Raw genomic sequence first — 15253 nt, forward strand, 5'->3', positions numbered from 1 at the left:
CTATCTGTATGCTTAAGGAGTAGCGCAAGTATGTGGGGATAAGTTGAAAAAACTCTAAGACTCAAAGCAAGGCAGAATCAATCAAAGGGCAATTAGAGCAAGAAAAATATCCCAGAGCTGCAATCAAACTATGAAGAGCCAAGTTAAAAAATAGGTCTGTTACTAAACAAAGACAGTAAAAATGCGTGTTACCTAAAGGGTAAAGAGGGTTCTTGTCTTTAAAAAGCATTAAAAGGAGAAAGTGAAAAAAACTTGCAGTCAGCCAAACTTCTGTATCAGTAAAGAGGTTACAATGAACATCACTTACTTAATTTTAAAAGAATCTATAGGATAAGATGATGATAAACAGTCAGTATAGTCTTGTCAGGACCAAAATATGTCAAAGCAATTTCTTTCCTTTCTCTGGCATGATAGCTAACCTAACAGATCATGAAGAAGTAGCAGATGTGATGTACCTTGAGCCTAATAAGGCTTTTGTCTTCTACAACATCATTACAAGGTCTTAAGGGAACATGGACAAGACAATTCACTATAAGGTAAGTGAAAAACTGTTTGAAAAGCCACACAGAACCAGCTGAAGAACACCTGTAAGTACTATTTCTCTCAAGCATTACTCTCCTCAGTACATTTCTCAACCTGGGTAACAAGTTAGAAAATATGATTTCAAAAAACTGCAGATGAATGACAGGGAGGCTGCAAATGCTTTGTAGAACAGGATCAAATTCAAATTGATCTTGAAAATTAGAGGAACAGTTTGTGGATACAAATTCCAAATAAAACAGACTAATACAACCCATTCCACTTAGGACACTGCTCATTGCCTGAGCCCCTCCAAAATGTAATGATCTTCGTAACATAGACCAAAATAACAAGCCCTTCAAATAAACTTCAAACCAATACACGTACACTCTGATGATATATTCCTACAGATGCTGCAGAGTCTCACATGGTCAAGCTCAAGCCAGCAGGGAGCTATCCTTACAATTGTGCTCTGCATGCATGAAAAGGAGTAGTAAGATACAGACAGTAAGAACTTCCTAGACACTAGGATTGAAGAGGTGGATTTGAAGATAATGCAATAATTTGAACCAAAGCGCTGTGATGCTGTTGTAAAGAAGAGAGAGAGAGAAAAAAAAAAAAGGCATTTTGGCAAATATATGTGTGGGTGGAGAGAAGACATAATTTTCTGTTCTGTTTAAAGCTCAGGTGCCTTAGCTATGGAAAACAGCAGCCAATTTTGGTTAACACACTTTAAGAGGGAGACAAAAGGACAGTATGAATGACAAAAAGGCCTTAGAAACATGAACTACTAAGGGAGTTAAATGGAAAAGAGAAGCTGTTGATACAGCCTTCCCAAGATGTAAAAGGTTCTTGGAAAAAGCATTAGAAGTAGAAAACACTTTCTAGGCATAAGGAGAACTAATCTCTAGGCATTATATAACTTTATTACGTACCATATATAATATTGTATCAACTACATATAATGTAGTTTACTACTTAGGTTCTGAAATAGCATTAATGAGATTTATTTTTTTATAAATAATCAGTATACAAAACTATATGGGAGCATCCAGATAGAATTATCTTGCCTTTGAGCAAAGGGAGGGTTTGTATAGGAGTTGTATATTCACTTTCTGCCCGATATAGATGTGGTCCTCAATACAAACCTGTCACTTACAAATGATGCATAATAATCACAAAAACACGATCAAGAGAAATGAACTCATTACATTTACTTATGTATTTAACTGCTGTCACTGAAGAACAGAGAATAACAAACCTGATCAACTATGTCGTTGACTTTATCGCGTTCACAGTCCAAAATCACTCGCCTTTCCTTTTTTACCTCTAGATCTTGAAACAGTGAACGGTAAGTTTCATCTTTTCTGTCATTGTTAATATTTCCTACATTGATAGCAGTCACTTGCCATTTCTTTTCAGCAGCAGAATCCAGCACAGCTTGCAATGTTGATAAGCCTAGTGAAGCACAGGAGAAAACAGAAGATATGACTGATAAAGCTTTACGAATAACAAGCTTATAGAATGTAATTTATGAGATTACTTATTTAAGATTTCCCTGTAACTTGTTCCACCTGTCACACATTGTTAGGATGCAGAAATGAAGGTATGTGTGGGCCAAATCAGTTCTTATTGCATGAAATTTATATTTACATCGCAGCAAGGAATCAGTGTAGATCCTTGTAAATACAACCTTTTGGTTTTGCTTCAACCTTCCTCAGAATGGGATTTTGCCAGTTTCACTGATCCGCTCCTGGAATTCCACATGAAGGGAAAAAGGCCTTCTAGGAGAAAAGTGATCCAATTATGGCAAGAAGATCAGCTGCTCATTACAAAACACTACTGAACTGCTTTTGTTCTCAGTGCTTGAGCAGTACTGTATTTAAACCCAGAACTTACTGAGGTCTATGGCAAAATTCCCATGTTCTGCAGTTGTGTTAATGGAGTCATTATTTCTGTTGCCTACAGCCATATCCCCGATTATGAAAATAGATGTGCTGAGATATATTTCCATATACAGAAGTAGGCTTAACGCTAACACCTACAAGTAGTCTTACTACCTAAAGAATTTTGCTTCCATATTATCCTTCTGGAACATTCTTGACAGGAAGCTGTAATGTCTGTAGAGCTGCAACTGCCTACAATATATTGTAAAATCAGTGAAGATTTTATTTGACTGGTTTTCCTTTTTAAGGATTAAATAACAGAGTATAAAAACATGAAAATTACTGCTGAAATTAATTTATGCTATACAACAAATACCATTTTGACCATTTCCAGCAGTACAGAAATTAGACCTGTTATGTTTAAATTCCTTCCAGAAAATTCTATATAAATCTAGAGAACAATTTTAAGGATAGCAGAGGGTATTATAGAAAAAATTAGACTTCTCACAATCCAAAAAAACCCACACCAAAAAAGCCCCAAAAGAAACTGAAACACATTGTTTCAGATCTCATTTAGTAGATTTCAGGTCCTCCAATCTGTCTATATGCTCACTCTGAGTTAAACAGAATCATAGGCATAAATTAGTAAGGGCTATTAATGCTAATACTGTCTATTACAAAGGGTTTCTGTATTTTATTCCTCCGATCTTCCATTTTTCCTAAGGACTCCCTTTTCTTGAGGTGTTCTCTGTAGAGTTATCAAATGGCTGCCTGGATTTCTTGCTTTCTATAGGTGGCAGATTTGTCATCCCCATACAGCTGATAGCTATACACATTGCAAAAGAATGAAAAAACAAACAAACAAAAGCATTCACAGCAATAGTTCTGTGGATGTGGAAGTATGTGGAGAGTGGTCATAGAAGTGGGACTCCACAGAGAAGAAAACTCGAACAACTTAAGTTGCATTTTTTAAACTGCAGGAATACTTGTTTGGGAATCTCATGTACCTGAACCTCTTTTGGTTATCACAAGACAAACTCTTAACTCAGTGAGCTCTGCAATGGAGGAATGAACAGAGGCTGTGTAAATTAGCAATTCTGTTACATCTAGAATCCTCCAATAATATCTCTACTTTTTCCAAAACCCACTGTTCAGTATTGGCAACACAGAAAAGGCAAGGAGGGTAAAGGACACTAATCCACATTATTCCAGAGCAACTGCCATATTAAGCCAGTAAGAGCTTGGACATGCATACACTGAACAGCCTCACTTCTTACAGACAGAAATGAGATAGGAAATTGCCCTGCACTTCAACCAGGCAGCCCCTGACCACAGGGGAGTTGCGAAAGTAGCAAAATGTTATTCCTTTGGAGTAAGCTATCAAACTAATTCCCATCAGCTTCCACAGCTTCCATAAAGAGTAAGTCTCTTTGCCTTTTTTACCTCACTCTTGAAGGTGGAATCATTTTAAACTATGTATCATCCCTTAAAGATCTGTCACTGTCTCTACCATGGCATTTATGCAAAAGTGACTAGAGGAACTGTGGACCCTGTGTATTCAGGGTCTGATGTCAGCGCTGCTGAGTACATACTGCCTGACTCTGCAGGTTAACCTTGTGTAATCAGTGGGAGCACTGAGGAGCAACGATTTACTCAACACAGAGGTAGGAGCTTCATGCCTTGGAGCTTGTTACCACTGGGGTGCCTTGCAACAATTAAAACAAACAAATAAGGGAAAAGGGTATAACCAAACAGTGACTACAAGTAACAATTTCATGCTGTTATTCCTGGCCAGATTCAGCCAGTGCAGCTCACAAGAAAAACTAGGTGTTTTTCAGTATTTCCTAAATATAAATCACATGCAGGTCATGTACTGCACACTGCTAGCTGATTGACAGAGTACTGGCTAAGCAAGTAGTTTTACATCCGTCCTTTCTAAAAGGACACTGACTGTTTCTGATCCTAACGTGAATTTGAAAAGGATCTGCCAGAGAAATGGGCTTCAGGTTCATTATCCCTCGTGACATTACTCTTGGAGGCTACACACCAGCATTAGTTTTTCTAACTTTAGTCCTTACAACAGTGATAAACTGTCTTGACGAGGTCTCCGTGGCTTCTGAACAACATAATGCATAAAATAGCATTAGAATGCAGAGACTCTAACGCTGCTCACTACTCAACAAACCACTGTATAACCGTCCCTTAAACCTAGTGGCATCTTACCATTTAATGTGCACTTAATATTCAACTCTGACCAATGAAAATGCAGTTGAGCCACAAAATAGCCTATTTAAAGGGAATAGGAGGAGGTAAGAATAGAAAAAAATAGCCAAAGACTACTAGATGAGGAGAACCTGAAAACAGAATGACAATAATAGAATTCCAGAAAGGCCAGTTAAAAAGACGCCATACTTCCATATAACACTGCTGCTTCTGAGAAGATTGATATACCACAATTTCCAAGTGATTTTTCCCATTCCATAAACTGTTATTGTTACTACAGCCAGAAAAGGGCATAGGACTTGAGAATGCTGTACTGTGGAGTACACTGCTCACAAGCAGTGGATTTGGGTTTATGAACACTCCCTCTCCCTGCCTTTTTTATGAAAAGCAGTCTCCAAAGTAAGGGACTGCATCCAAGATTTTTGCTTGCTTGGTGCCCAACAATCGATTTTGCACATACGGAGTGAATCTGTGGTACCAGATTGCCCTCCACGCTCAGATGTTTACGTTTTTTCTCTTTAGATGATTCTTTAAAAAAAAAGAACAAACTTTTCATAAGATCTGTTTTACAACATGTGATTAATCTCACATCACTTATCAGCACGTTTGCAATTCTATTCATATACACTGTAATAATTTCATTCTCATTTAAACAATTTTGTTTCTGTCCCAAAAGCTCATTTCTAAATTTAAGTTTACATTTACACTTGCTGCAAATAAATATTCCTTTACTCATTTACTTTTCCAATACTAATTCAGCATTTCAGTAAGATACATCTAGCAAACAGCATGCAGATAACAAGCACCCCATCTTACCCCTGTCGCTGTCATACAAATATGCAAACTTGGTCCACTGATAGTATTCGATCAAGCTAAGAAGAGCTCCCTTGAGGTCAGGTCTCATCTGAATGACAAAGGGATGTGTTCCATCTGTTGGGAAGCTGGGAGTTATGAAGGAGACATGAAGAGTCCCACAGAATGATGTTATGGTATTTACAGACTTCTTGTCATAGAATCCAAAAATAGCAAAGACTCCTCTTGAAAACTGGGAGCAGACTAGGAGGGAGAAAGAAAAACAATTAGGTGGGAGAATTTTTTTTGAGATTATTGAAAACTCTATCATGTATATATTTATGAGAAATAATGAAAATGTCTGATCACATAAATACCAGAAGAAAACAGAAATAATCTATGAAGATTATTATTTTTTAGTATTATTTAGTTTCCACTAGAAATAAAACAACCAAGAAAATATAAATCAGAGATGTGGTTCACGTTCCTAGACAATTAACTCAGAAATAAAACTCACCAAGTTATTCTTAAATTCAATTTATATTGTAAAGAATAGTGATGCAAACATCAATTGCAGCTTTAATTTTTAAAATGAGTCATTATGACCACACACAGTATTATGGAAATAGAAAATTTTTTTGTCATATTAAAAATAAACTGGCTCTGAGTTGAGACTCACTGAGCTTTTTGCAAAATGCCTTAAATAACTTTCCATTTGGGGAAATATAAAGCCAAAACTAGAAGCAAATCCATCGACAACAGAAAAGTAAGAAGTTGATTTGATTTAAACCCCTTCTGTTTCAAAGCATTATTTTAATTCCTGCTTTGCAGGACTCAGCAAAAGCTGGTCCTTCCAGATGACACTTGCGGTCATGCTGCAGAAAGAATAACCTCAAAGGTGTAAATAACATGCTGATTATTCACTTTCTATCACTGGAGACAATTCAAGCCAATCACTGAACACTACAGACCACTGCAGCCTGTGTAAAAGAGCTAGTTCTCTGCTTTGACACTGCAGGCCATGCTAGTGCCTAAGTTCTAAAAGCAGTGTACCTTAAGGAAATGCTCACCTCTGATTAATTCTCATTTATCACCTATATGCTCTTTGGTTTGCACAGTCACTTTGAACAAGAGATATCCTTCTAGAAAACAAATCTAGTCAGCCTCATTGCAATCCCTGCTACACCTGATCTGCTTATAGATAGAAATCACAGTGTAATTGAAGCTAATTTTGTCCTGACATTTAGTGCACTGATCCTTCAATATAATTCACTTAAAAGCAAAAATAAGTTCACTTATTTTTAACATGTCTCAGATCTGAATTAATACAATATTTTCTCTTTTACAGTTATCTTTAAAAAAAAAAGTCATCACTTTATGCCTGCTATTCATCGCTATTCTCTTTTCATGGCTTTGCCTGTCTATCTTTGCTACCGGTCACCTCTCCTACCTTAATTATTTCTATACTCAAACTAAAAGTATCTAAGCAGTATTGGTGAAATTCTGAGTCTGCCAGTTTCAGCAGTTATCACCCATTAACATTAACTAGGTCAAAATTTCACCTCAAGTGAGAGAATACAAATGATTACAAAACTTGATGAGTAATAGCCTTTTGCAAAAGGATGATGCAGGCTTTCCAGATGGGTACAAGATGGTCAGACCTCTTCTGTTCCAACCGCAAATCAATACAGAATCATAGAATCATTTAGGTTGGAAAAGACCTTTAAGATCAGCAAGTTCAACCACTAGCCCAGCACTGCCAAGTCCACCACTAAACCATGTCCCCAAGTGCCACATTTACACGTCTTTTGAATACCTCCAGGGACGGTGACTCAACCACTTCCCAGGGCTGCCTGTTCCAGTGCTTGACAACCCTTTGAGTGGAGAAATGTTTCCTAATATCCAATCTAAACCTCCCCTGGCACAGCTTGAGGTCATTTCCTCTTGTCCTGTTACTTGGGAAAAAGAAACTGACACCCACCTCACTACACCTCCTTCCAGCTAGCTGCAGAGAGTGATAAGTTCTCCCCTCAGCCTCCTCTTCTCCAGACTAAACAACCCCAGTTCCCTCAGCCGTTTCTCATCAGACTTGTACTCCAGACCCTTCACCAGCTTTTTTGCCCTTCTCTGGACATGACTCAGCACCTCAATGTCTTTCTTGTAGTAAGGGGCCCAGAACTGAACACAGTATTCGAGATACAGCCTCACCAGTGCCCAGTACGGGGGCAGAATCACTTCCCTGGCCCTGCTGGCCACACTACTGCTGATTCAGGCCAGGATGCTGTTGGCCTTCTCGGCTGCCTGGACACAAGCTGGCTCATGTTCAGCCACTGCTGAACACCACCCCCAGGTTCTTTTCCACCAGGCAGATTTCCAGCCACTCTTCCCCCAGCCTGTATCATTCCATGGGGTTGTTGTGACCCATGTGCAGAACCCAGCACTGAGCCTCATTGAACCTTATACAACTGGCCACAGCCCATTGACCCAGCCTGTCCAGATCCCCCTGCAGAATCCTCCTTCCCTCCAGCAGATCAGCACTCCTGCTCAAATTGCTGTCATCTGCAAACTTACTGAGGGTGCACTCGATCCCCTTGTCCCGATCACTGATAAAGATATTAAACAGAACCGGCCTCAGTACTGAGCCCTGGGGAACACCACTTGTGACCAGCCGCCAGCTGGATTTAACTCCATTCACCATCCCTCTGGGCTTGGCCCTCCAGCCAGTTTTTTACCCAGTGAACAGTACACCAGTTCAAGCCATTGAGCAGCCAGTTTCTCCAGGAGAATGCTGTGGGAAACGGTGTCAAAGGCTTTATTAAAGTCTAGGTAGACAACACCCACAGCCTTTCCCTCACCCACTAAGCAGGTCACCTTGTCAAAGGACATCAGGTTAGTCAAGCAGTTCATGCCTTTCATAAGCCCATGCTGACTGAGCCTGATCATCTGGTTGTCCTGTACATGCCTTGTGATAGCATTCAAGATGATCTGCTCCATAACATTCCCCAGCACCAAGGTCAGGCTGACAGGGCTGTATTCCCCAGATCCTCCTTCTGACCATTCTTGTAGATGGGCATCACATATACTAACCTCCAGTCAACTGGGACCTCCTTGGTTAGCTAGGACTGCTGACAAATGATGGAAAGTGGCTAGGTGAATACTTCCATAGATCCCTCAGCACACTTGAGGGGATCCCAACTGGCCCCATAGCCTTGTGTGTGTCTAAGCTGGACACACACAATCCCCTTCGATTATGATGGCTTCATTCTGATTGGCAGCCTGAAAACAACCAGTCTTATTATTAAAGACTGAAGCAAAGGAGACATTAAGTACTTCAGCCTGTTCCTCATCCTTGTCACTGTTTCCTCCCGCATCCAATAAAGGACGAAGATTCTCCTTAGCCCTCCTTTTGTTGCTAATATATTTATAGAATCATTTTAATTGTCTTTTATGGCAGTAGCCGAATTAAGTTCTAGTTGCTAATTTTCTCCCTCCTTAACTTGATGACATTCTTGTAGTCCTCCTGAGTTTCCTGCCCCTTCTTCCAAAGGTCATAAACTCTCCTTTTTTTCCTGAGTTCCAGCCAAAGCTCTCTGTTCAGCCAGGCCAGTTGTCTCCCCACTGGCTCATCTTTTGGCACATGGGGATGACCTGTTCCTGTGCCCTTAAGATTTCCTTCTTGAAGAATGTCCAGACTTCCTGGACTCCTTTGCCCTTCAGGATTGCCTCTCAAGGGACTCTGTCAACCAGGCTCCTGAATAGGCCAAAGTCTGCCCTCCACAAGTCCAAGGCCTCTGAGAATGGAAAATCATCATTTCATGATCACTGTGCCCAAGACAGCCTCCAGCTATCAGATCACCCACAAGTCCTTCTCTGTTCACAAACAGCAGGTCCAGTGGGACACCTTCCCTCGTCGGCTCACTCACCAGCTGTGTCAGGAAGTATCTTCCACATACTCCACAAACCTCCTAAACTGTTTTCTCTCTGCTGTATTGGATTTCCAGCAAACATAAGTGGAAGTCCACCATAAGAACAAGGCTAGCAATTGTGAGACTTCTTACAGCTGCTTATAGAATATTTTGCCTGCCTCTTCATCCTGGTTGGATGGTCTGTAACAGACTCCCACCACGGTGTCTGCCTCGTTGGCCTCCCCTCAATTCTTACTGATAAACACTCAACCCTATTCTCATCATCATCAAGCTCTAGACAATCTAAACACTTCCTAACAGATAGGGCTATGCCACCACCTCTCCTACCTAGCCGATACCTTTCAAAGAGTTTATAGCCATCGATTGCAGCACTCCAGTTGCGCAAGTCACCCCGCCATGTTTCTATGATGGCAACTATGTTACGGTTTTCCTGCTGTGCAATAGCTTCCAGCTTTTCCTGTTTGTTGCCCATGCTGTGTGCATTGGTGTAAAAGCACTTCAAGTTGGGCTACTGATCCCATTGCTATTTTGGAGGGGGGGAGAAGCCCCAGTTCCTACGTGACCATTTTCAGGTGTTTCCATGGTTTCTAAGACATCAACCCTTGCATCTTTGCTGCTTCATCGATCTCCAACCCTTACTTCCACTGAAGCAGCAGACCAAAGGAGCTCGCTAAAACACCATCCCTCAAACATTGGCATGTCACTCCCAGGCTTACCTTGAATAAGCCTTGGTTTATCCCTTTTCTTCTTCAAGTCTAGTTTAAGGCTCTTTCAATAAGCTCTGCTAACTCCTGTACAAAGATCATTTCCCCCCTTTAAGAGAGGTGTACCCCACCTGTTGCCAGCAGGCCTGGTGTCTTGTAAATCAACCCACCATCAAAACCCCAAAAATTCTGCTGGTGACACCAGGCTCAGAGCCAGATATTGACCTGCTGGCTCTCCCTGTTTCTTCCCTCATCATTCCCTGCAACTGGAAGGATAGAGAAGAACACTACTTGTACTCCTGATCCCTTAAGCAGTCATCCCAAAGCCCTGAAGTCTACTTTGATTGCCCTCAGACTTTCTGGTGCTTCCACTGCTGCCTACCTGAAAAATCAACAATGGACAATAATCATTTTCATAATCAGGGTCATACTGGAGTAGGAAGCTTCCTCTTCATATGTTTAACCTGGGCCCCAGAAAGGCAGCAGACTTCCCTAAGAAGTGGGTCCAGCCTGTACATTATTGCGCCTTCTGTTCCCTTCAGAACGGAGTTTCCTACAACAATGACCAATCTTTATTTTTCTTTATGGAAGCAGTTTTGATGCAGGGTACAGGCCGATTTAACCTCAATGACACCCCCATGCTAGATGAACCACTGTCCTTGTTACTGCCTGGTTCCACTTGCGGAGCCTCACAGCTATTGTGCAAGGGCACCCATGCAGGTGGGGCAGTCACAGAGGGGATATGCCTGCTGCGCCAGGCAGGAAGTCATTGCCACTGCGCTGAGTCACTGCATTCAGCCAGGCAGAGAGTGGATAGGGAATCCTCTGTATCCTGTGTCCTGTCTGTCTGTTGGGCCTGTCCCAGGGAAGGCGGGGTGTGGTTCCAGTAGTCTCTGACTTTCCTCTCACATTCCCTGCTACTCCCACCCTACTCCCCTCCTCCTGGAGCTGTGTTACTAAGTGGAGGAGTTCCTTCACCCGGGCACACCTCCCACAGGAGCACTCACTGGTGTCCTCTGTCACAGGCACAAGAGCAGGGTGCACCCCACAGCCAGGGACACCAGGGAGGCAGTGTGTTCCCACTGGAGCTCTGTCTGAGCAGTCACATCCATCATGGTGGGTGCAGAGCTCAGAGAGGCCACGGCTTTCTACCAGGTGGACACCACTGCTCCCTGGTCGAGCTGGCAGGGTTTCAGTGCCCTTCCTGCACACCCTCCTGTGCAAACTGCAACCCAAACCGCCACACCATGCCCTTGCTAACACACCATGCCTGGCTTTATAGTGCTCCATAAGGGCTGCCTTTGCTCCTGGTCCCACCAGGTCCCGTCTGCCCCTGTGGCGCAAGCTGCGGGCTCCTGACGGCTCTCTCAGCTCCTGCCTGTGCACTATGCTAGAGCACTTGGCTGCTGTTATGTAAAGTTCCAATATTTATCTCAAGTGTATTAAGGGTATAACACTGCTCAGGTTGAACAAAGGTTTCTGAAAAAGGCTGTGAATTTATGAAGAGCTTTTCTGTTTAAGTTACTGGAACTCCTCGTTCTATTCCTAATGACTATGTTCTCACTGAGAGAAAACCAACCCACCACCTCCCCACACACTCAGGAACAATTGCCTCCCGTCTGCAGCGAAGGCTAAATACTTTCTGAACTTGCTACAATACAGGTGTTAATGTCTCATAATACACCTTCAAAAATACATATTAAATTAAAGCACCAGTTTACATTTGGATCCCTGGGCGAGAATTCTGCAGAAGACTGTTACTGGCACACTACTGTGATCTTCCGCATTAAAACATTTTAATGCTGCATATAAGGTGACAGACAACAACAGTGTTATCCCAGGAGCACTGACAAATAAACAAGGTCTGTGCCAGTACTGCCAACACCTAGGATGCTATCGCATCTTCTGTCACACTTACTGCTTTTCTTCCATCACCAGTCAGTGATTTTTAGGCATAGATGAAATAACACTGTCTACAACAGCCGACAGCCGACAACCAGGGCCAGCTGCCTGCACCAGAAAATTTGAAAACCCTAGGTGGTGCCTCCTCAGAAGGACCAATGCCACCCCTAGTAGAGAAAAGCATGGGTCTTCGGAGCACTGTACTCCAGTTTGTCTCAGTTCCTCCCCCATCCTTCCCCCGCTTCCTGACACTGTAAAGATCTGGACCTGCCAGGCTGCAGTTCAGTATCTTTGGGGTAATTAAGTTCAATCTGCCCATGCTGTTGGGAAGTTTTAGTTAACGCTCTGTCCTCACTCCTGAGCTGAAGTAACTAAATAGATCTCAACTTCCATTTAAAAAACAACACTACACTTGGAAAAAGGAAAAAAAAAATCCACAAAAAATCATCACACTTATTTATGAGGACAAATAAAAAGAGCCCAGATTTCATATACTAGGCTTCAAACATGCACTGGGATTATTTAAAGGTGGGCATATACTGGGTCTGCCTGGAATGGTATTTGCTTCCCACATAGCAGCTCGTATGGTACCATGTCTTCAATCTGTAGTATTGCTAACACACCAGCGTTTTAGCTATTGCTGAGAAGTACTTACACAGCATCAAGGCTTTCTCTTTTTCCCTCTGCCTATCCAAGTGAGTAGGCTGGGGATAAGCACAAAATCAGGAGGGGACACAGGCAGACCAGCTGACCCAAAGCAGTCAAAGGGATATTCCATGCCATGTAACATCATGATCAGCCATAAAATTGTGGTAGAGGACGAAGAAGGTAGCGGCCTCTGACTTACAAAATGGCTGTTGCTTGGAGACTGGCTTCGCATTGGTCTGCTTGTGGGAAAGGGCGAGTGGTTGCCTTTGCATCACTTGTTTTTTCTCTTCACTTATTAAACCGTCTGGATCTTGACCCACAAGTTTTCTCACTTGTGCTCTTCCTGTTGTCTCTCCTGTCCGCTGGGGGCAGGAGAGAGTGAGCGAGCAGCTGTGTGAGTGCTTGGCTGCTGGCTGGGGCTAACCCATGACAGGGCTAAAGGTGTTATTACCCCTTCCACCCACAGGACAGACCTGTTAATACCCCTGGCCTGTGCTTGAACAGGTGAAGGAGTTCGATACCCTTTTAGTGATACAAACATGCACCCGGTCCACTGTCTTAAAACAACAACTGTTCTTTCGAATTGAACCTCCTCCCTGACACCACCTCTCTTACTATTTACAGACTGCCTATTGACTAAACGCAGTTCCTTTGGATGATCACAGCGAACGGCTCTCTATTTAATCATCTTTACACCTGGTAAAATATTAGTCCTTACATGCATGTGTCTTCTTCTGGGGAAGGTGGGTAAATATCGAATTTCGATCTCCTCTCCTGCACAAAGTGAGAGACAAGTAAAAAACACGATCTCTAGCTGGGTAAGTGAAGTCAATGCTGTTCTAGCTACTTAGAGGAGCTGCAGCTTAAAAGCTGAATACCACACACGCGTGTACACAATCTCAACAAATAATACGATAAAAGCAAAAACATTTTATATTTTTAAAATTATTATGAAACCTGCTCCACAGATATAAACTCTTATTTAATTCAACCAGGGCTCTCTGGATGCAAGATAAAAACTCTTCTAACACACATCTTGAAAGTAAGGATATAACACACATTAGCAAACATTAAGCTATGTGGGTCAGCCAGAAAATCAGGTAAAATCAACTTTAATCCAGGTAAAAATAAATTTTCATCAACACTGATCAACTGTGACACAGTTGCACACTGACAAACCTCAGTGCTTTTGTGTGTGAAATTCCTCTAAAGGTAAATGGGAGGGCACCTATGTAGTGTAATAAAAGCTTGCTAAAAATAAGTAATAATTTTGTCTCAAGACAAATGCTTTCAATTGTTCTGGGGCATTTAGTCTCTCAGGAAAAGAAGGGAAAAGAAGGGATGGTATTTCCAAATATACAATGGTGATCCAGTGAATAACGCAGAAAGTGTAATTGTTTTTGGCAGAATTCCCACCTTAGACTAAGTCTACAGTCATGTTATTGCTGGGAGACATGAGTTTTATAATGGTGAATCACAAGCTGTTCACATTTATTAGATATAAAAAAATTGTGATGATTTGGATTCATAAGCCATTGAAACATGAAAGATCTGTTTTATTAAAGACATTAGAAGCAACTGCCACAATTCATTTCTTTCAAGTTCTTCTGTACGAATCAGTTTTCTTTGGATTTATGTTGTCCTTTCTAGAAATAGTCAATGGCCTACTTAGCAACAAGAGGGCAAGAATATAGTAAGTTCATTTTGCGATCACTTTTCTACAGAGACTTGCCTAGAACAAGTAACCAGGAATTCCAAGAAACAGGGTAAATAAAGGTACCTAAGACACAACAATTCCTAGAAGGTTTTGTTATAGTTAAGAACTATATTTGACTTCTCATGACACAGCCAGGCAAAAACCTAGTTTGACCTTGTTTTCCAGAACACTGGAAACATGTCCTAGTCTTTTCTTCCAAAAGCTAGGGCCCAGATTTTTCAACAATAATATTAAGCTTAAGCCTACAATGACAAATAGGTACCTTGTCAAAGGAAGGCCAAAAACTACTTGATCAGTTATTAACTCTTCCATTGTTAAACTATATCTATTTCTTCTTAGACCTCCTTTTTAGATGCATTTCAATACAACTCATGGAATCATGGAACGGGTTAGGTTGGAAGAGACCATAAAGATCACGTAGTTCTACCCACCCTGCCAAGTCCCTGCCATGGGGGCAGGGACACCTTCCACTAAACCAGGTTGCTCAAAGCCCTGTCCAACCTGGCCTTGAATACTTCCAGGGATGGGGCAGCCACAGCTTCTCTGGACTACTGGTTCCAGTGTCTCACCACCCTCACAGTAAATAACTTCTTCTTTATACCTAATCTAAATCATCTGCCCTCTTTCAGTTTAAAGACATTCCCCCTTGTCCTGTCACTCCATGCCTCTGTAAAAAGTCCCTCTGCAGTCTTCTTGTAGGCCCGCTTTAGGCATCGGAAGGCTGCTCTAAGGTCTCCCCAGACCCTTCACTTCTCCAGGCTGAACAAGCCCAACTCTCTCAGCCTGTCTTCATAAGAGAGGTGCTCCTGCCCTCTGATGATCTCGTGGTCCTCCTCTGGACTCACTCGAGCAGGTCCACATCCTTCTTGTGTTGGGAGCTCCAGAGCTGAACACAGTACTCCAGATGGGATCTCACAAGAGCAGAGTAGAAGGGGA

At 41.9% G+C, this 15253-nt stretch overlaps 1 protein-coding gene across 5 annotated transcripts in view; it reads right to left on the bottom strand.

Annotated features, from left to right (window-relative positions):
* The window catches only part of GRIA2 (glutamate ionotropic receptor AMPA type subunit 2), a 93880-nt gene that overhangs the window by 44175 nt on the left and 34452 nt on the right, over positions 1 to 15253 (bottom strand). For all 5 annotated transcript variants that reach the window (XR_004389929.1, XR_004389930.1, XM_030491478.1 and 2 more), the window contains exons 3-4: positions 5445 to 5684; positions 1781 to 1977 (exon numbers count right to left, since the gene is read on the bottom strand). Coding sequence is in view for 3 of the 5 variants with exons in the window: in XM_030491478.1 (XP_030347338.1) it covers positions 1781 to 1977; positions 5445 to 5684 (437 nt within the window). In the remaining 2 variants the exon portion in view is untranslated. The remainder of the gene's footprint in view (positions 1 to 1780; positions 1978 to 5444; positions 5685 to 15253) is intronic.

This window comes from Strigops habroptila, chromosome 7 (genome assembly GCF_004027225.2).
Source record: "Strigops habroptila isolate Jane chromosome 7, bStrHab1.2.pri, whole genome shotgun sequence".
NCBI classification, from domain to species: domain Eukaryota; kingdom Metazoa; phylum Chordata; class Aves; order Psittaciformes; family Psittacidae; genus Strigops; species Strigops habroptila.